The sequence below is a fragment of the Lonchura striata genome, chromosome 2 (assembly GCF_046129695.1).
Source record: "Lonchura striata isolate bLonStr1 chromosome 2, bLonStr1.mat, whole genome shotgun sequence".
NCBI lineage: Eukaryota > Metazoa > Chordata > Aves > Passeriformes > Estrildidae > Lonchura > Lonchura striata.
Window position 1 is genome coordinate 4,660,974 of NC_134604.1, and position 22,018 is coordinate 4,682,991.

Sequence of the window (22,018 nt, forward strand, 5' to 3'; positions counted from 1 at the left end):
GAGACGTGGAACATCCTCCAGAGATGTTTTCTTCTGTCTACACTGACTATAAAGCAGTACAGAGCAAGTAAGCTCCAAACTGAAAGAGAAATTGAAGTCACTACATCATCCAAACACAAAACTGGATAAAAAGTAAAGTCTCAATGAAAACTGGTATCTTCTAGAAAGAATTGGTCTCACATGGTATTTCCAAAGAAACTTTTAACTAAAAAGCACAATGAGCCTAAATTCATTGTAGAAGACAAGGAAATGAAGCTCACATTGATATTGTTCAGTGGCTGGAAGCCTTTTTTATGTCTTAATTAGTAGCTACTATTTTTCTTAAGCAATGGTCCTATAATCCAAAAGGTAGTTTTATCAAAGGACAGGAGTAGGGCTGTTTATTTTTTCATTCTATGCTCTATTTTAATTATTTTATCTAAATAGTATGATATAAAATAAGAATTTTACTGACAGGATTAAAATAAAATATTGATTTTATATTAATATACATAAAAATACTTTGCACTTTTATAGCACTTATTTGAGAACTGGACAACTTTGCAAACTTTATTTCTTACTATTTCTTGCTGAGAAAAAAACTGTGTGCTACAGCAGAGAAAAGCCAAGAAAGAAAGATAACATGACTTGCCCAAAGTCAGCTGAATGAATCAATATCACGAAAATAATTCAGTCTAACTTCAAGATCTAACTATATTTGTTTTGACAAGTACCTCAAAAGTATGTTTTGATTTCTGGATGAAAGAAAATAATTAAAACATGGAGTAACTTCTTTTTCCAGGTGATATAGTTGAACAACCCTTGGATCTTCAGAAAACTGGTGTTTTAGGTTGCCAATCACATTACTTTTGAAGTTATTTACATACCTCTCAACCTCTAAGATAAAAACATATATACCTAAAGCATGGTCTGTAACACCTGAACCAAACAAGAAGAGTGAAAGAACTAAATTCTTTAATTATTGTTACTTGAAATCATTAAAACATCCTTCACTATCTACTTATATCCATGTTTGAAGCCAAATGCTATACTCAAGAAATGATGCCTACATGACCACTCCCCCCCAACACTTTGGGGCAGAATTCTGCCCTACTTTCCTGAGTTGCAGCCAGACCTCATCAATGCGACCCAAGATCAACTCCAACTACCTGATTCCTGTTTGATCTGAATGGTGGGCTTGATGCCAGCTGGCAGCTGAGACTGCTGTGGCTGCTGCTGGGCTACAGAGCACGGCACCAGCTGCTGCTGCTGCTGCGGTTGCTGCTGCTGCTGTTGGGCCTGTTGGACTTGGTGCAGCTGCTGCTTGGGAGATTGCTGATGCTGTTTGGGAAACTGTGCTAAGATCTGAGTTGGATTCCCAACCAAACCTTTTGGGGAAGGTAGTCTGGTAGAGGCAACTTTAACTGCTGATGTAGATACACCTGTGAAAGAGTAAAGGGTTTATGATTCACCAGTGCCATGAGAAAGACAAGTATTATAATTTCTAAAATAATCTTAAATTTCAATTATCATTACTACTGAGAAATACATTGATATATGTGAGGACATAAAGCTCCCATGTAGCAGAAGTGCTCTGTTAGGAGGCAATGGAGCCTTATACAGATTTTCAATGTGGCAGCAGGACAGCAGCTAATGGAAAGACCACAAACCCAGCCTACTTCTGCGCTTTTTGTAATACAAATAATTCAATAATATTTTCAAAGTCTCACCTTTAGGCTTCAAGACAATACTTATAGTGAAAATATTTTAAATTTAAATAAATAGATATATTTGTATTTATAAACGTTTATAACAGCCTAGTTTAGTGGAAGGTGTTTCGGTCCCTGGCTGGAACTAGATCTTTAAGGTCCCTTTCAACCCAAAACATTCTGTGATTCAATGACTCTAAAATCACAATTGCAAGAAAGTGGCATTAGGACCATGTCAAATATTAAACCCATTAACACTGGAAGGGAGTTATCTCCTAGCAAAAGAGTTCTTTGGCATTTTAAAAAAATCAAGTAATTTTATGTATATTATAAAATGGGGCCACCTGTTTTGTGCTTTTAGGTTAGGTGATCTTATAAGCAAAAGTGATTAAAAGTTTGCAGAAAGATGGAAAGACAAAGTTCCCAAATAAATCTTATTACTTATTTCTGTCATTCCCCTACATAGCTGTCACAACCTTTACAGCAAAATCTGATTTTGTATACAATTCTAAACTACAAATCCATAAACAACAAAACAGACAAAGTCCATATCTTATGAAGTAATTTTTTAACTAAATCCCAGTTGCAGTGGAAAACAGAAACAGATGGCAGCGATAATGACAGAAATTATAGTAAAGGTACAATTCTGGCAATTTAAATATGCAATCCTTTTCTCACTACATCATTTAAGATGACTACACCATTTCCTTGGGCAGCTCTTTTCATTCTTGAGTTGAACTTTACATTTGAAGATATTACCAGTTTATGTCACAAAACTTTTCACCAGCATCTTCTGCAATGACACTAACAGTCTTGGAGGAAAAAAAAAATGTTGGAGAGATACTCCACCTTTAGAATTAAAGCCTCCTCCATGATCAAACCCAACTAAGACTCAACAGTTCAAACAGTACGAAAGTCTGCTGTGAGCCTTTCTGCTCCACAGATTAATATCTGATTATATTAATACAAGCAATAGGAAAAGAAAATAGCTCCTCAGCCTTGATATGGCTACCAAATGCTTTGAGGAATGGAACAAGAATGGAAAATACAGACCAAGAAAAATTGTGATGTGACACTTGTAATTGTCAGGCAGTTTTTCTTTCAAGTGCTGCTCACTAAGGCCCATTCATTCATTCACAGCTTCCCTTTTAAATGGTAGCTGGTGGCTGTGAAGCTGAAACAGTCAAGCTAGCATACACAGTTGGAATTTGAAATCAGAAACCTAAGAACTTTAATCAGGCCCACTCAGGTCTTAATTATAAAGGACTAAAACTGGCATGCTGATAAAATACACCAATAAAAAGGTGTAAACACTTTTCTACCTTTCAAAATTGTCACCTGGGCATGTTAAGAAGTTGTATTTACTTGATGTTAACTTTGCCTGTTTTTATAAATTGGGCTTTTAAATATGCAATCACCTTCAAATATTGAAAAATACACATTTTTCTATATTTTTCACCAGACAAAGTTCTTGAAGCCAGTCATTTTGAGGTTATATTGTTTTAGAGCTAGGCCACAGCACCACACCACATCCTCTTTAAAAAGAGGATCTGCACACTAACTGTTGAAATACAGAGGAAAACAGTTCAACAAGAACTTTTGTGGAGTCTCTTGGATTAGTTTCACCAGCAGATTTCTTTCACATGTCCTCTGCTTAACTCATATGTAAACAAAAAGCGCATTTCCCCATTTGCTATTCTCACTGCAAAGCCCAATTCCTCAATGCAAGAGCCTTTATAAGAGAATTGCCATACCTTGTGCTACTGTTGACATAACCACTGACGGTGTGGATGACACTACAGCAGTCACAGCAATGGTATTTGCAGTGCAGGAGGGAGTGGAGCAGCTGCTGCTGCTGCCCACGGAGGACTGGGAAGCAGTGATAACCACAGGCTGCTTTTGAGTAGTTGAGGCAATGACTGATGTTGGGACAAGTTTTGTAACTGCTGCATAGTTGTGGGACTTGGAAAGGATGTTGGGTACAAAAGTTGAGCTTGGAGAGGTGGTTACTATTATGACCTAAAAAAAAAAAAAAGAAAAAAAAAAACCAAGAAGAAATTCATTTGTTCCTTGTATCTGTATTTCAGTAACATGTCTGTCTATTTAGTTTTAGGGATACATGTTTATTAAGAGCTTTTTAAGACTGTCAATCACGTTTGCTCACAAGAAAAAGTTTCACCTATTTTGAAAAAGTGGTGATAAACATTTCCTTAGAATTAGGATTTTTAAGGAAAACAATTACTATTGAATTAAAGTAGAATTATCTCGTGTCTGAAGGCAAACAGACAGGAATGAACTTGACTTCATTAAACAGGGTCAGGAAGCCTGAAACCCATCTTGAGAGAAACTGAATGATTTCCAGCAGGTTTTAAGTGTCACTCTTTCAAACCTTGCAAAAATATCAAGAAACAGCAATGAGAGAAAATAGATTACTTTTTTAATTCTTTAACAATTAACAAGCACTTGCTGAGTCAATAATGGGAAATGCTTTTGATCTACAAGGCTGTAAATAGTATTTCATCAGTGAAAGAAAAATGCTGTAAGTTTGAAGCAATTTCTGCTTTATTTAGTGCTCTCAATACCAAGAAATTCTTTCTGATTTGTCTGAAGAGAATAAATATCACCCCAGTGCAAGTTACAACTACAACTCCATGAATCTGATCTGACATAGGAAACCACAGAAGTCATGACAGCATTGACATAGAAAACCACAGAAGTCATGACAGCATTGGAAGAAGTCTATCCTTGTGCAAGTCACCTAGGAAACTAAACATTTATTAAGTATTGAATATGGGGACTGTTTACATTTAAAAATTCCTTTTATTCAACTTATACGTCCCTTCTTGTACTTATATAGTTCAAATAGAATGAGAAGCCCAAAAATACAACAATTTCAGTTTACCATGCAAGAATATTGAGAAATTACTTTAATAATGCTGTTGGCCCAACAAAAACTTTGTTAATTAAAACCTTGAAAATTTAAACTTAATAATGATTCAATGTAACAAAAGATGATAGAAAAAGAAGGCACAAAAGGGCTAAAGAAAACCTGTGTCAGCACACACGAAGTCTTACGTTGCTAGCCAGGCACTACTGAAACCTTGCCTGATAAAGAAATAATATGATAATGGCACCAGAAATAGACTTAAGCAACAAATCAATCATCAAGAGAATACAAGTTTATAATTTGCTTAAATAAAAATAAGAAAAGAAAAAAAAATAAATAAAAGGGAAATAGCCACATGGATGGAATAAAAGCAGCAAATTTTATCAATATGGCTTGTTCAGCCTCTCCTTTTGCCCCAGCTCTTAGTTTGGATCTCTGCTGCTCAGATAAATCTTTAATATCTTGATCTAAGGAAAATCAAAACCTTACTACCCCACAAGCTATAGCAGGCTGACCACTACTAACCAGTGTCTGAAGGACAAGGTTTCCACATTCTGCTGCTTTTCTACTTGATTGCATTCTCCAGTAAGAACATTTTCTCTGCAGTCTTATTTTTGCATTCTGCCTACTTTTGATTTAATCAAAACATCTTTCTCAAATTGCTCTTAGGCTACAAACATGCAGATGAGCTGAAAATGACACAGCTTGCTCTAGTGCAAGAATTGGAAGTGAAAGGATTCTATGATATGCCTCTGTAGTTTTATCCTGTTTCTTAAACTGTCAGTTTACACTAGGAATACTTCCAACTGTCTGAAGTTTAAGGTCAGCTCCATTCCACCCAGAGTAACTACTTTAGGAACACAGTCAAATGACAACTTCCAGTTTAAAAAGGCAGATTATAGTTTAGAGTGAATATGAACTATACTACAACATGGCAAGTTCAGCATCAAAACTAGTAAAGATATGTAGAATGAAACTGGGTATAATCACAACTCCTGTAGTTAACTGCATTTCCTTAAATCCATGATTATCACTTAAAATACTTTATTTAATCATAGAAGGAATAAAGCCTGTAAAGCATTACAGTTCAATGGTGACTGCTCTACTGTGACTAAGTAGGTTTGTGTCTGTCTATCCTATCTCATCTTTCAGAACTAATAGCAGAGCAAAGTTCTGTGCTGTGGTGTTTGTTGTCTCTGTTGAGAGCTTAGTGAAGGTTACTTTCACATGCATGAGGTATATCCAGAAAACATAAAATTCAGGTAAAAATTTAAGTATTAAAGTTCAAATCACAACCATTGTATTTCTGAAATACTATTCTGTTGTACATGTTGAAATGATTCAAATAATCTCATCATGGATACCAAAACTGCATCCCATGTTTTACAGCAGAGAAACTGCCTGACTTTAAACATACACACACACACGCAGAAATCAAGGTGGTAATTTTGTTGTTGATGGTTTAAGTTGTTACAGAAAATCTAATTCCCAACATGTACTGAATTTAGACCTATCAGCTCTATTTTGAGAGATGTCAAAACTTAGTCCCTGAAAAAATAAGGTTATTATAACTGCCAGAAACTTCACTAGCTGGATTCCTTCCGTGTCCTACACAGGTGACTTTATTATAAGAGAATCCAGAAACTGGAGCTGTGACATTATTAGCTGTTATGACAAATCTTCCTCCAACCTACTAAAATGTCAAAACAATTCAAAGAGGTGGCATGCAGAAACAAAGAACTTCATTCACATATAACAACTTACACTCAAATTGGAAATGTCCTGTTGGATATGAATGAACAAGACTAACTTTTAATTTAAAACTATTAAAGGGGATTTCTCCCACCAAAATAATTCAGTTATATATTTTGGAGTCTCTAAATCCAACAAAAGAGGGCACTGTGACAAGTTCAGATACAAATGCTATTCTGGCTGCCTAACAAAACAAGCACTGATTTTCCTGTCATTGCAGATTAGTAAGATAGTCAAATAATAGAATGCAAAGTGAACTCTAAAATTTCCATGTCAGAACAAGTGGAGAGGCATAACTGCAGGAAGGGTCCTATCAACAGTTCACTCTTCTGGAGACTTAGTACACTCCATCTTTAACTTCCATGATATGTAACACCCATACTTAATACAACCCTACACATGTTTAAGGCAAAAAATTACTCCTGCATAAATTATAACCCTAATGTGCAACATGATGGATAGGTAAAGTCCTGGAGTAGCTGTGGACTTGCTGCACTGAATTTAATTTGATGGTTTATGCTCATACATGGATTTCTCTAATATACCTGTGTATTCAGAGATAAAATTTTATTAAGGACATTGTTAAAGAACAGTGAATCAAAAGAATCTTCCCTGGAGTGGGAAGAGGTCAGAAAGCCAAGATCTTTATCACACATTAGTTCAGTTAATCTTGGTTTTGAGGTTTCCAAAAATCGAGATATGGGAACTCTGCTAATCTGAAAAGAGTCATAAAGCAATTAAGAAGACTAGTAGGACAAATACCATACAAAGGTTTGAGCTCAATAGTCAAACTCTCACTGTTGGAAAAAAATGCTTGTTAGTGGCCAGCCTAGCATAAATCTGTTGGTACTGAGGAAAAATTAATTCCATGGAGACCCTACCTCTCCCTGAAGTCTGCTGTATTAGATAACTGTACCAAGAATGAACTTGGTCTGAACCATTCATTTTTTTTTTAAATCTTAAAAATAGAAAAATAGACACAACTGAAATGCCTCCTAAAGAATGGCAATATAGTTATGCCATAGACTAGGCACTTAAAAATCTAAGTCCAGTACAAAATTTAAACAAGGAAAACCTTTTCTGCACTTTGCACTGTGGTGAAAGCTAGGCACACGAAGCTGAAATAATGCAACTGATTTTGACCACTGTAACACTGCTAATGTAGAATGAGAAATGGCACACTAGTACTGAAAGGAAAATACAGCCCCTGGACTTTGACCAGCTCCAAGAATAAGCATTATAGATCCCAAAAAACTAGTCTCTAGATAAAAGGCTTGGCAAGGAAAACCCATGCCACCTCTCCTGGAATTCTACTACTGCAAAGAGTAATTATAAATAAGGAAAATAGAAATAAGAAAGATTACCTTTGACCAACAGTTGTTACCATCTGAAGGCTGTTCAGTGGCCTATGTGATCCAGTTCTCAGTGGACTAGTGTCCATATCACAAAACCCAACACCACAAATGGTACTAACTGGTAACCTTGTTGGCAGTCTCACCAGACAGGCCAAGAATTGAATGAGCATGGAGACTGAATCCCCTCTCATCCCTAGAAGTGGTCCCTTCAGGTCAGGGTTGAGGCACATTGGTGGGGCAGTCTGGGGGAAGCTTGCACTCCCGCTGCCTGTGCTGTACCTGTTCTGTGGATAAAAAGAGGGCTTCAGTCTCCACGGCTGTCAATCCAGGTCCTTTCACACACAGGTGAACTAAATTCATACAAGAGTTTGGTTTTCCCTTTGTTCGTTTTAAAGAGGGATTACCTTATCCCAAGTGCAATCCTTAAAAAACAGCTAGTCAGATCATAGAAAGGAAGAGTCAAACATCACATCTCATTCATTGATAAAACCAGAATAAAGTAACATTTGGCAGCTTCCCCCACATACCTTCTGTGTTGTGGTGTTTGTTGTCTGTGTTGAGGGTTTAGTGAAGGTTATTTTCACAGGCGACATGTGTGGTGGTAAGGAGTTGGCAATGCTCTGCATTATATTACTCATTTTGGGGCTCCCACTTACAGGCACTGTGATAGTTTTAGTGACAGGAGTCACTGCCTTCGGGACTTCTTTCAGGAGAACAGGGGAAGAACTAGAAGAATTTGTTCGCCGTCTTTTGCGGGGCTTTTCATCGTCATCTGAGCAGCTGACACCTGGAAAAGAAATACTTTCTCTAAATTATGTCTCCCCTGTCTGCAGATCTCAGTGCTTTCTGAAACACTACATCCTTTTTAAGTCTTATACCCTCTTTCAAGTAAGATAAAAGAAATAAAGGATAAATTACATCTTATGGTCACAACCAAGCTGTATCACACCTCAGATGCTCTTAGTCCTTGATATGGGCCACACTCAGCGCCACGAATCAGGGACAAATCACTCAAAACCTCAAGCTACTCAGTTACTGGGTAACTTCATTTAATTTGAGAGACTAAAAAAATGTAAGAGCCAGTACAGGGCTCTCATTCTGTCTACAGAAGTTTGACTAGTGAAGCTACACACACAAAGGGATTGGGATCATGCCACACACATTTTAGTTTAAACTTTTACACCACTTCAGGTTTTTTTTTGGTGGTGGTTTTGTTTACAGCAACTGGACTATTAAAGTTTATGCCCCTTTAGTTTCCTTAGACTTCAGCCTTTGCACCTACTTTGATGTCATGTTTACCCCTACAGTACCCTTCTGCCTTTCACCTTAATACAACATCTTGAGATATAATTCTTTTTTTTATTATATAGCTTAACTGTGAAAGTCAATCCTCACTTCATCAGCTTTTGCCTTCTTTGGTGCATTTTGTGCAGATACAAAATGGCACCTAACACACAATAATAAAAACAATAGAAGTCCAGGCTCAAAAGAGTTTTCTTCCTCACAATCATATACTGCACACATAGAAAAAAAACCTGCTGCAATATTCAGCTGAGGAAAGGATAACAGCATGATAAATGGATCTTAAAATGAAACTTGCAAAAGTAGGCAACAGATTCATAAATTAGGGAAAGGCGCAGGTTAATAACTTTGCAAACCTCACAGCTACGTGGTAGCATTGAGGGCAGGAAGGCTCTACAGAAGGATCTGAACAAGCTGGTTCCACGTGCTGAGATTCAACAAGGCCAAGTGCCAGGTCCTGCCTTTGGATCACAACCTCTCATGCAGAGCTACAGGCTGGGGGCAGAGTGTCTTAAGGGTGGCCAGGCAGGAAGGGACATGGGGATGCTGGCCAAGAGCTGTCTGGGTATGAGCCAGGTGTGCCCAGGTGGGCAAGGACAATGGCACCTGGCCTGTATCAGCACTGGTGTGGCAGCAGGACCAGGGCAGTGACCATTCCCTGTGCTGGGAGCTGCTGAAGTACCTCCAGTCCTGGGGTCACTCTCTGGGCACCTCCTAACAAGAGAGACACTGAGGTGCTGGAGCGCTTCCAGAGACTTTCCAGACCTTCCAGAGAAGGGTACAGAGCTGGGGAAGGGTCTGGAGCAGCAGGAGCAGCTGAGGAAGCTGGGGGGGCTCAGACTGGAGAAAAGGAAGGCTGGGGGACATTCTTGCTCTCAACAACTCCCTGACAGGAGGGTGTAGCCAGATGGAGGCTGGGCTCTTCTCCCAGGTAACAAGTGACAGGACAAGAAGAAATAGTGTCAAATTGTGCCAGGGGACATCCAGATTAGATATTAGAAAAAAAAATACCAACAACTCACTGAAAGAGTAGTCAGGCATAGGAATAAGCTGGCCGGGGAGACAACAGTCTGGAAGTGTTCATGAGGTATCTGAATGACACACTTGGGGATGTGGTTTAGGGGTGATAATGATGGTGCTGAGTTGATGGTTGGACTAGATAATCTTGAAGGTCTCTTCCAACCTTAACAAATCTATAACCCTGTTATTTATGTTTACCATGCTAACCTGTGTCAAACTATTTAAAAAGAAAAACAATCAGAAAGAAGCTGAACAGATCCTGCCTATACAAAAGATGATTGAAAATCTTGTTCCGTGTGCCTGGAGCTTAAAGACCAAGAACACCATCACAGCAAAAAGCAGTCTTGCTTTGATACCACAAACGTGGTTGGTAGTCAATTTCTAACTAGGGCCAAGATCTAATTATAGCCAACCTCTAATTAAAATTAATATTCTGGCATTCAAAAAGTGAATGATGCAAGAACTAACAAGGACAAGAAACTGTCCAGCACCACAACAGGCAATTTTGGAAAAATGGTATTCTCTCTCAGCAGGAGTAGCAGCTCATTTGCAGGTATGTGTCCAAAGGCTGACAACTGTATCTGCAGAGACAGGAAACTGAACTTGGGAGGACAAGCAAACTTCAAAAACATAGCTTTAGTTGGCTGTAGCAGTACAAGTGAAACGTGGATCTATAAAACCAGATTTCAAGTCAATGTATTTTATCCTATTCTCAATCAACCAAAATATTCTAATCAATAATTTACTCTATGCCCCTGAATAAGCCTCCCTCCATAAAGCAGAGGTTTCATTACATAACTTTAAGGTTTATTATGGACAGGCTTCTAAGTATTACTGTGAGTGCACTATAGAAACTTGCAACTATGAGTGCACTAATCATATTGAATGTGTGCAGTCATTTAAAAATCTCAAAATCCATTTAAATCCAAAATCCACATGCAGCTAAGCATGTTAGGACATAATTGTTGTTTTGGTGGGGCACCAAAAGAGAACTTTGTTTGTGGTCCTTATGCACAAAAAAACCCCATCAACCAAGCCATCAAGACATAAGAAAGTAACATTAAACTAGCAGAGCATTATTTTATGTTAAGGACAGCTCATTTCTCCTGTTTTCACTGCTGGAGTTTTGCAAGAATATTATTCTTATCATTTCATGTCAGAAATCGCTGTACAAAGTTTTCCACAGACATTTAGTTAAAAGGCAATACAGCTTTGACTGTTACTCATACTTGGTAAGTAAGGAAGCAGAGCCATGGAAAGGTTAATGGCTCAATCAGACTGTGACTTGGAAGAGGTTACACCACAGACCAGTGGCAAAGTCCTGACTAACTCAGATCTCCCAAATCTGCTCCTAAGCAAGTTTGTTAAAATCAATGTGAATGATGTAACATACTTTGAAAGACACACAATTCCTTAAAGAAAAGTAAATAAAAACAATAACAACAAAATGAAGCACAAGAAGTAGGGAAAAAAATAAAATCTAGGGACAGCCAATGAAAATGATCATCCCTGTATCATGTGTCTAGACTTGTTCGATGCTCGTTTCCATGCAGTAATTCAATAAAATCTACATTAAAATTTTAAGATATTAAGAATGTTTTCCCCTGAATCTTCAAACTAAAACCAAGTGATTAGTGCATAGATCAGAAAAATTAAAAACCTCAATGTAATGGGTTTCATGGGTTGACAGAGCCATTAACAATGTTTTTTTGCAAGTATTTATGTACTAAGTATAATTTCTGATTAGCCAGAAGCTTATACAGATGTATACATCTAGCATAAAGATAATAATTTTTAATAATTAAATATTTTTTAAAATATTAAAGGTATGCAGAGCAAGTATGAAAATAGCATTTATCTACTATTAATCTTTACTAGTTGTTTTGATAGAATCAAATAAGAACCAAAGAAAACATTTTAATAGTAAAATAAAACTACCCATGATGAGGACATATATATGAGAACATAATCTGCTTTTAGAACTAGCTGACTTACTAGCTAAACAAAGATGGGGACACATACACTCTCTCAGGAAAAAAGACAGTTTCTAGATTCTATGTCCTGGATTTCCAGATTTAATTACATGAAGATGGGTGTCTGTTAGGAATTAGTATGAAGTTTTCACAGTTGCCAAGGAACACAAGCTTCACTATGAATGACTTCCAGGTAAATCACAAAATGGCCAGACATAGTACATATGCACAAACCCCTGCCAAACTGCATCCAAAAATAAAAAAAATCTATGTCAACTGTGAAAGTGGAGAAGAGGGACCTTTTCTAATTCAACTAAGTGACTACTATGCATTAGTTCTCAAAAAGATGGATCAGAAGTTCACTGGTATACAGAAATGTCTATATTTAATTTTAAAAATATTTTTTACTTCTTGTCCTTATAGTTTTAGTGCTCCTTGCACCATTTTGAAGTGAGTGGATTTATCCTGAACACTATTTATCTGAAAAAGGGAAGCAATAAACTCATTCTCTAGACTAAATGAAGGCACAAAGGCCTTAAATGACTTGCCCAATGTTGAAGTGTTTAGTGCTGTCTATGCTTCAGGCATGTTCTCCCTTTCTTTCCCTTTTGTTAATTAGTTGCTAGTGTCACTTACTTTTGACGTAAACAGTACTTCCACTTGGCAAGACGACTACATTGGAGGCCGGACTGGCAGGTCTGGGGGACTTCACTGTTGCTACACTGCCACTTGGAACAGGGGTAGATGTTGGGGTTGAAGTGGTACTTGTGTAGGAATAGCAAACCACCACTGAAGAGGAGAAAAGACACCTTCCATATAACTGAAGTGCAGAATCCCATTATTCTATCACTATTTTTACAACTGAAACGGAACCCAAAGACTTACTGGGTCATTATCTGTGTTTTTGCCTCTGCATTCCTGTTACTGTGGAATACTCTCCAGTTTGAGCTAAGCATGGCCATGAGGTTAATGGTCTTCAAAGACAACACAAAAATCTAAACTCCCATCCTCCCATCTCCAATAATCTGTGCTGCCAATGTGAATTTTTTGTATTAATCTTTGTTTTACACTTTATAATTTTTTAATTTTAATTTTAGCTTTAATTCAATATGTTGATCTTTTTGCTTTTCTGTAAGTGATCACATCTAGACTAGTAACTGATAGAAAAGTGTTATTGCCTCAACAGTACATCAGTTGAAAAAACCAAAATATTCTTCCAGTAGTGAAAAACTGATTGTGCTGATCAGCTTTTTTAAACCACTGCTTTAAGTAATAACACAATGATACAGTACTTCTCACAAAACCAGGATAAAACAGCTTGTTTCAAGAAGTGCTACATGTTCTCCAGTTGTATGAAGCCTAATTCAAGCCTGCTGAGCCAAGCTAGTTGGAATGTGTACTACCAAAAAAGCATAGGGAAAGCAGAAAGCAACCTTTATACTTGTTCCCATAGTACATTTAATCTGAAGAAAAAAACCCAAAGCGGTATTTTCTTGATTTTCACCAAAATTTACTTGCATTCTTAAAAGAAAACATTCTGAAGCAGCTTTCATCACTTATAAAACTTTACAAAATCTAGCCATTAGTTCAAGTTTTTAAAGCTTACAGAGCTGAAGAAATTAATCAGTGAATGTAATTTCCTGACAAACTGGGTTCTTTTTATATTTCAGTTGCTAGAGTGTCAGTAACACAAAGCAGTTAGATTAATGCTGCAGATACCACAAATGCATCTTTTAAAAAGGGGTATTTTATATTTCTGTGAATAATGTTTGGTAAGAAAGATTTGGATTTTTTTAAATAGCTTCACAGAATGGTTTGGGTTGGAAGGAACTTTAAAGCTCACCTAGGTCCAACACCCTGCCATCAGCAGGGACACCTTCCACTAGACTGGGTTGCTCCAAGCCCCATCCAACCTGGCCTCAAAAAATTATCTTTAATATTTAACACTTAAAATCTAAGATACCAGTTTATATTGCAATGTTGTTTTCACATTCCCATAGATTGCAGCAGAATCCCATCTTTCTCTCACCTTCTTTGTTTCCAGTTTCTGCAGGAACTGGAAGAGACGCGTTGTGCTGAATGGCTGCATTGGCAACAGCATTCGCGGTCACAGTGAAAGCTGTTTGTGGAACAAGCCGTGGCATCAGCGGCACCAGTCGACGCCCTTCTATGGACCACTCGGAAGAGCTGTTGGGTCCAGACATACTAAACAGAAATGCACCTTCTGTAAGCATCTTGATGAGTTTCAAAATACTCAGTATCCTATTTTGAGTATATTTTTTCCAATAGTGCAAGTCTAAAATGCAGTTTAAGACATACTAGAGCACCAATACTCAACTTTCTTTATTTGATAAAAGCCATTGCATTTGTCACCTGATATAAAAACCCTCCCATTTTAAATTGAAGAGTTGACTCTTCTTTTGTTGTTTTGTTTTACAGAGCTGTTCAAGGGCCAGAGGTGTGTGAACGCCATACTCAAACCCTCCACATTAGGTTAGCTACTATTCAGGTACAGTTGCTGTACTCCCTAGTTCTGGATTACGAAAACACCAAGAAACCAAACAGATATCATAGAAGACTATTGAAATGGACTACATTACAAGGAAAAACTTTCAGCTTCAAAGGCAAGTTTTACCTGAACAGAAGAGCTTCTGATGCTTATTAAAATAGTCCCAAACAAGGTGACAGAACATGAGATTATTTAAATACTCCCTAAGCATCTTTCTAAACAGAAAGGTGTCTTCTGCTCTAGTTTGCTCTTAACCTTAGTACTTACACTCACACTAGAATGTTTCATAAAAACACTGTTATCTAGATGGCGAAATATTTTTGACTGTTTTATATGAGTAATTTGTCAAACCAGCAAAACCAAAATGGCAAATTGTTTTTCAATGTTGTAATGTTTTTAAGCAAATCAACCCATTTAATGTATTAATATATTCTAAAAACAACTTCTCACATGAAATATTTCAAGCAAATTGCAACAAGAGCTACTACAAAGTAGTTTGTTAAATGCAGAGTATATATGCTCTGTTGTTAAATCTCGATATGCTTCAGCATTCCTCATACATATGCATATTGTATAAAAAGAGCTACATAAGATACATTTTAAAAACAAAAAATAAAGGGTACAAAAGCTAGCAAAGTAGGCTTTCCTAATGAATTAAGAGAATTATGTAAGTCAAATACTGTATTACCAACCATCACTCATAAGGAATCACCATATGAAAAATAAAGCAAATCAGCACTTCAAAACTGCACCTTATCTGGATTATAATATTTCATTGAAGTGCAACACCTCAGGACAAACTATTCATGCTCTGCAAAATCCTAAGACTAGAAGTACTACTTAAAAGGAAAACTTGATTCAGGAAAAGAATCCTGATTTGACAACTACATGTTTTTCGTTATTCCCCCCTCCCCTTTATTTAAAGGGGTGTAAGGATATTGGTGGGTTTTGTTTGGTGAACAGCATACTTCTAAATCTTTAAACTTGAAAATTAAAACTTAAAAGTCTTTCTACAGCACAAAACCAGTATGCTGATTTTAACTAGACTTGGATCAAACAATTGCTAAGTCCAAGTGTCTTGCTATTCATATTAACTTCCTTTCCTTCCTCCTCACAACATTAAAGCTACAACAGTAAAAAAAAAAAAGTCAACAGCTGTAACACAGAATAAGAAAAAAATACAGTCACCTACAATGCAGCTCTACAGTAAGACTATTAAGTAATTACCAAAAATATATAACCACTTTGTCTACTACTCCTCCACCTTTCATAATCATATGGAGCTTGTGAAAGCAAATACAAGCAGGAACCAGCCCAGCTGATGCCAGCACAGCAGCTGCATCACTGAAAGTGGTGGACACTGATGTCATCGGCTTGCTGCAGCTTTTTCTACTCTGACCATTTTTTCCTTTCTATGCTCATACACTGTTTTCCACTAATCTGCCACCTCTTTCCCTCTCTTTATCTTTCCTATGTAGTTTTCTCTTTCCTCTTAATACAGCCTTTCCAAACTGATTAAAATAAAACTAAAAGCAAAACAAACAAAAGGAAACATGCTCATCCTACTTAGGAGCATCTCTATTTTCTCAATTCTCTGTTTATTCTGGTCTATCTTACAGAATGGTCTCCATGACAAAAAAACCCTGTTTCTTACATGATACTTGTACAGTGAATGGGATAGCCTTGGATCCAAAATGTAATGGTACTAAATAACTGTTTCTAGGTCCCTGTATATCTAATACAGTAATTCCTTCATCCATAGAGTTTTTTAACTATTGATTCTTTAAACCACCATCAATCCTCAAAATTCTACCATTCAGTTAAGGCATAATGGATTTCCAATAAGGTACTCTTGGATATCAGTGACAAAATTACTTGGAACTTACTTGTGTGCAATCGTTGTTAGTCGTTCATCATTTACTGCTCTCCGAACTTCAGCACGATGTCTCTCTGTTGAAATACTATTAAAAAACAATAAAGCAATATATTTTAATCAGAGGAAGACACAAGTGTTCATCTAGAAATTCTAGCTAAAATTAAGCTTATGAATAATTTATCTAAGAGAAGAAAGGGAACATGACTTTACATTTAAGATACTATCACTTAACCCTTGCTGTCACATAGAGAATGAATCGTATTATTTCTCAAAAATATTACTGAAGAATGAAAAGAACATTACTGTTCACAGGGTATCCTTGAAAAACAACTAGATTCCAACCTCCTAATGAGTTCAATACATTTAAAGAATATGGCAGAAAAGTTCACACAGGCCACACAGCATTCTTTCTTGAGGTACCTTGGGTTCAAAAACCTTGGTGTTTTACCTTGACAAAACCACAAGACAGTGTACATTCATGACCTGACTGTAACCCTTTTAACATTCAGTATCCCAAAAAGTACCAACAAACTAGTAATGCTTCTACCATTGAAGAATGGTTGTTTTAACTCCAAGGAGAACAGGAATGAAACCTCGGCAACATGGAGAATTACTTCTCCAAATTCAGATTTATGTTGTGATCCTGGTGAAAGAAAAAGCATGTAACACCTTAAAAGAAAAAAGATGACAGTTCTTAGTTTGAAAAGATCAGGGTTACCTAAGCACTTTAGAGAGTTCTCCAAGAAGATCCTTCTTCTCTTTTGTAAGGTCTCCCTGTGCACGTAAGGCACTGATGACACCTGCATAGGCCTCCAGTTCTGAAGAATTAGAGTGAATAATATTTCTATTTAATGCTCACAGCAAAGGGGGGAAAAATGTTGTTTCCTATATTATTGAGGTTATTCTAATAATTTTCAAAATCATTAAGAGTAACATGTCTTTCAATTATTTAGTGCCATTTCAAAAGAGATTGATGATTTGGAACTCTCTCAATTACTCTGCAACATAAAACATTTCTATGAAACAATTGTCTCATCACAGAGGATTATCTAGTTTACAAACCCAGATGAATGTGTCAAGCTCTCTCTGACCTGACAATTACGGCAAAAAGCTTGAAGAAACTGTTTGGAGAGTAGTTCAGAATTCTCTTCACACATACTATTACGAGTTCTATGGAAAAGCTTGGCTTAGAAAAGAAATACACTATCAAAAGAGCAACTGGTTTTCTTGGAATGCCTTTCCCTAATCAGCATGGACAACATCAGCTCTAGTTTGTTAAATATGATCATAATCTTTTATGCCTATTTACTTGCTATGGTACAACTGCTTGAATCAGAAAGAAATGCAACACAATGTGAATTAAACCTGCTCAACACAAAATAAACAATCCAGCTATTCTTAAACATAGAACTACCACAAAGACTAACTCACAAAAATACAACTCTGATTACTAGAAATGTGTAATTCCAGGTGACTGAGATGCCATGCCAGCACTTAAAAAAATTTGAAAGTAAAAAGCTACTGATATTTTTGAATGTTGTCATACTAGACAGGGTAAAGATACATCTAACGCAAATAATTAAGTCTGCTAATTTGGCAAAGAATGACTTGCTATTCTCAGCTTCACACTGTTTAGGGGAAACCCGAAACAAGAATTCTCTTGATCCTCACACAGGTGTCTTTCATTTGACACCTCCATTTCAGCAGCCAACCCAAACAAGCCCACAACAGATCCTAGTTACCCGAAACCAAGAATAAAAAGTGGGCTAAAACCTAACATTGCTGAAGTTTGCTACAAAATAAAAGACTGATGGTTTTCTGAAAGGCTTTCCGTTTAGGATTCCAAAGAGCTAATTTACAAATGAAATCAAGGAATTATGCTGAAAAGAAATTCTGGTCTCCTGTCATGATTAAGTAGATAAAACAAAAAGCAGAGTAATTTTGGTTAACTATGCAGCCTGCACAGGCATGCTGAGTGACCTATATAAGCGTTTACAGCTTCAGTTATAAAACATGCACTAATTAATGCAATGGTTATTACTAATATCAACATTTATTTAGACAATCATGTTACAATATTTACAATACTAATTATTTTCCTCTGTTAACAACTTAAAGTAATTCTCAGATGCAACCATGGAATTATTTATCAAGGGTAAACTTTTTTTTTCCTTCTGCATTATAAATAAAGAGCCTCTACACTATAGCTGTAAAAATGCACATTCTGGTCTTTTGGAAGCTAGTAAGGATTACAGAACAGCTGTAACTTCCTCCCCTTTTGAGTTTATGCAGCAACATAAAACACACAAAATAGCTAAAATGGGTTTGGCAAGTATCATTATTGCTAGTGTTAGATGCTACGATCATCACCTCATTCAGTAATAAACCACAATCAACACCAGGTCCTGCATACCTCTAGATGCATTTGAGCCTCACCTACATCCCTGCTTCACTCCTTACAGAGTACTCCCACTACTGGTGTACTGTTAGCCACATTACGTGTCGGGCTGTGAGCTGGAAAAGCAAGGTTCTCTAAAGTAGGTGGCTATTGCTGCATGTGACTGTCACACAGCAATTGTTCCCACTGCCTGTGCTCCTTCAGCTTCCAGCCCCGTGGTGTGTCTCCTCTCAGCTCATAGAGGCAGTGCCTCAGCCTTACCCTGCTGGCAGGGCCCCCTTGTGGGGACACAGCTCATGCCAGCAAACCAAAAATAATTATTTTTGAATTTTTTTTTCCTTCCTGTCAGCCTAGTTTATGTCATTGAACGAGGTGTAGCTGCAGTTCTGTTTGGCTCAGCTGCACTAGCAAGGTTCTGCCAGCACACCACTATTAGCTGGGGTAGAATTTTTTTTTTTTTCCAGGATTCCAGCCAGCACAGCTACGTTAATTAAACTTAGTAGCACATATCTGGTCAAAGCTTTTGGTATTCTACACTTTCTCCTAGTTTCTGTACTTCTTGAGCCTTGCTCAAGACTTAGGGTTGTCATCTTAACATATAGTACAGCTTGTTGCAAAGTTGTGTGTAACATCTGCATCACTGCTTCAACAGCATGCAAATCTCATATTCCCAAGAAATGAAATACAAAGGGAAAAGGAAGGGAAGATAAATTCTCAAATCTCAAAAAATAAAGTGGATGGCTCCACCATGTATGAGAACCTTGGCACAGTTAACAAACACAGCACACCATGTCTTAGCAGTCAAAACAAAATGAGAACAAGAAAAGCTGTCACTTGACAGTCACAGGAAGTTAGAGGGAGCCTCAACTTTCTTCTTGACATCATATCCTAGATTATGGTCCTCAGAAGAAACTCTGAAAAATATAAAGCTTTTTTCTTTTCCCATCTAGTATAATTTAACTGGCAAAACCCCAAACCCTTAATTACACAAATTCAGCCTTAAGAAGTCAAAACCAACTGTGCCGGATCAGATCAAAAGTTTAACTAAGGATTGTCTCCCCTGCAGTAGCCAAAAACAGGTAAGTGAGCAAATGTTTTTATTACTTTCCAAAACACAGAAGCAGCTCACCTCATATACTTAGATCTACCAAGGACAGAGCACGAAAATATTTTTCAGTGTCTATCTCTTGGGCAGGGGGCTCAAATACTGAGCTACATTTGAAACAATGAAAAAGACTCCTGTGGTTATGGCAATTGAGTGAGGACATCATCTTCCCACTTATCTGACAACCTGTGTAACTGCAAATCACAAACAGCATTCTTTAAATCCTGTTATATGTCTTCACAATAATATCTTCAACACTTGATTCATCCCTACAGTGACAGTTAAACCAGGATTCCACTATGTTTTTTTGGGGTACAAAAAGGTGTCTAATATAGAATTTGGGGGGGGGGGGGGGGGATCAAAAACCACAACAAAACAGAAAGAAAAAAAACAACTCCAAAGGTTCTCTTTTCACAGAAAATTTTTCTGTATGTTAATAGTGACAGAAAAACACAGCCCTGCAACACAGCAACTAGGACATTCAAGAGAGATTCTACCAAATCAAAACAATTCTTCTCTACTCATGTTGCTAGGGCTGAGAGTGTCAGCCAAACATAACTTTAAGCCAGTGCTGTCAAACCAATGACACATGAAAAACGCAGGAAATTACTTGCAGTTGCCTGCAGACATTTTAAAATATTTCATGCAAGCAGCATGAAAGCAAATCTTAAAAGGGCAAAATACAGACCCACAAATTGTATCTTACTGTACCCAGTTTGCGAAGGATCCTCTTGCACTCATCCCTGCTGAGGTCCAGAAGAGTAGGCCACACCACAGGCATCCTTCCCTTGTGTCTGTGCTGCCACAGAGCTCAGCCTCGCTGGAAAAGGAATATAAACGCTCAAGCCCATCATTTAGTGATTTCCCAAGCCGATTAATGTAAACTCCTCAGCCTACTCACAACTCCAGCGACATATTCGCTCCCATTCCCGCCCCAGGCTTTACAGTGGCATGAAGGAATTCGGCAGTTTCACAAATGCATGGACTTCCTATACTCTCTAGATCAAATGCATCACCCAATCCTTTTTACAGAGTGTCTATCTCCTTCTGAAGCCTGTTTTTTACAGGCTGAAACGCTCTCCGAAATGATGTTTAAGTCTCCTCCCTCATTTTTATGCAGAGTACTCATTAAAAGAATTCTTCCAGCGAACCGCACGCTCCCCTTCCCCCCGGAGAATGCGTTTTGCGCCAGCCTGTATTCTATGACAGGACAGCAAAAACATCGTGTGTGAAAATTTGCTCTCCACATACCAACACCAGCCCTCTCCCCCCAAAAAAACAACCCAAATACGGGAACACCTCGATCCCAACGCGGAGAGATTCCGTGGGTGGCGGGGAGGGAGGGCGCATGTCCCTGATGCGGCGAGGATAATAAAGGGATAAAAAAGAGCAGCCGGAGGCGAGTTGGGCAAGCGGGGCTCGGGGCGGGCAGCGGGGGTGGGGAAGGGTGGGCACCGGGAAGGAACAAAAGCCCCGACGCCGCCGCAGCCTCCAGCGCGGGGAGCGGGGGAGGGTCTGCCACAAGGGCGCCCAGAGGCAGCCGCCACCCGGGCACTCCCGGCCCGCCCTTCCCGGGGACCGCCCGGAGCCAGAGGCGCTGGGTCGCTGCCGGGACTGGGGAAAGGGAGAACGGGAGCGGGCGGCGGCTGCTTCCCCGCATCGGCCGCGCCGGCGAGCGGGGCCCGGGGCGCTGCCCTGGGCCCGTAAGGGGGCGGCGGGTCCCCGCCGTCCCGGAAACGGAGCTGCCCCCCTCGCTGAGGCGGACTAAGGCGGGGAGCAGGACCCACCTGCCCGGCCGTGCCCAGCACATCGAAAGCTCCGCGGCAGCCGCCCCGCTCCCTCCGCCGTCCGCCAGTGCCGGCCTCGGGTTTGTTTGGTGGCGGCGGCGGCGGCGTTTACTCGGGCCAAGATGGCGGACGAGCGCGCTGCGCACGCGCGAGCGCCGCGAGGCACGCTAGGAATTGTAGTCCGTGCCGCCCTTCAGCCGTGAGGAGCTGGAAGAAACGGCTGCCAAGATGAGCGCTCGAGTGAGCAGTGCGCATGCGCGGCGTCAAGAGCATGCTGGGAATGGTAGTTCTCTCGGTGTTTCTTGACGCGTGGGAAGCGGCGCACACCGTCCCGCCGCGGCTCGGCGGGCGGATACGGGCAGCCGG

At 38.8% G+C, this 22,018-nt stretch overlaps 1 protein-coding gene across 11 annotated transcripts in view; it reads right to left on the reverse strand.

The window, feature by feature from the left end:
* The window catches only part of EMSY (EMSY transcriptional repressor, BRCA2 interacting), a 42,929-nt gene extending 21,132 nt beyond the window's left edge, over positions 1–21,797 (reverse strand). For 7 of the 11 annotated variants that reach the window (XM_021532443.2, XM_021532442.2, XM_021532439.2 and 4 more), the window contains exons 1-9: positions 21,653–21,797; positions 20,577–20,685; positions 17,081–17,180; positions 16,373–16,447; positions 14,007–14,182; positions 12,614–12,766; positions 8,210–8,469; positions 3,443–3,707; positions 1,149–1,421 (exon numbers count right to left, since the gene is read on the reverse strand). In XM_021532443.2, the coding sequence (XP_021388118.1) occupies positions 1,149–1,421; positions 3,443–3,707; positions 8,210–8,469; positions 12,614–12,766; positions 14,007–14,182; positions 16,373–16,447; positions 17,081–17,180; positions 20,577–20,646 (1,372 nt within the window). In that variant the 5' untranslated portion in view covers positions 20,647–20,685; positions 21,653–21,797. Of the gene's footprint in view, positions 1–1,148; positions 1,422–3,442; positions 3,708–8,209; positions 8,470–12,613; positions 12,767–14,006; positions 14,183–16,372; positions 16,448–17,080; positions 17,181–20,576; positions 20,689–21,652 lie in introns of those variants that run through there. The other 4 variants (XM_021532445.2, XM_077790942.1, XM_021532444.2 and 1 more) reach the window with 2 other exon arrangements.
* Positions 21,798–22,018: the final 221 nt, after the last annotated feature.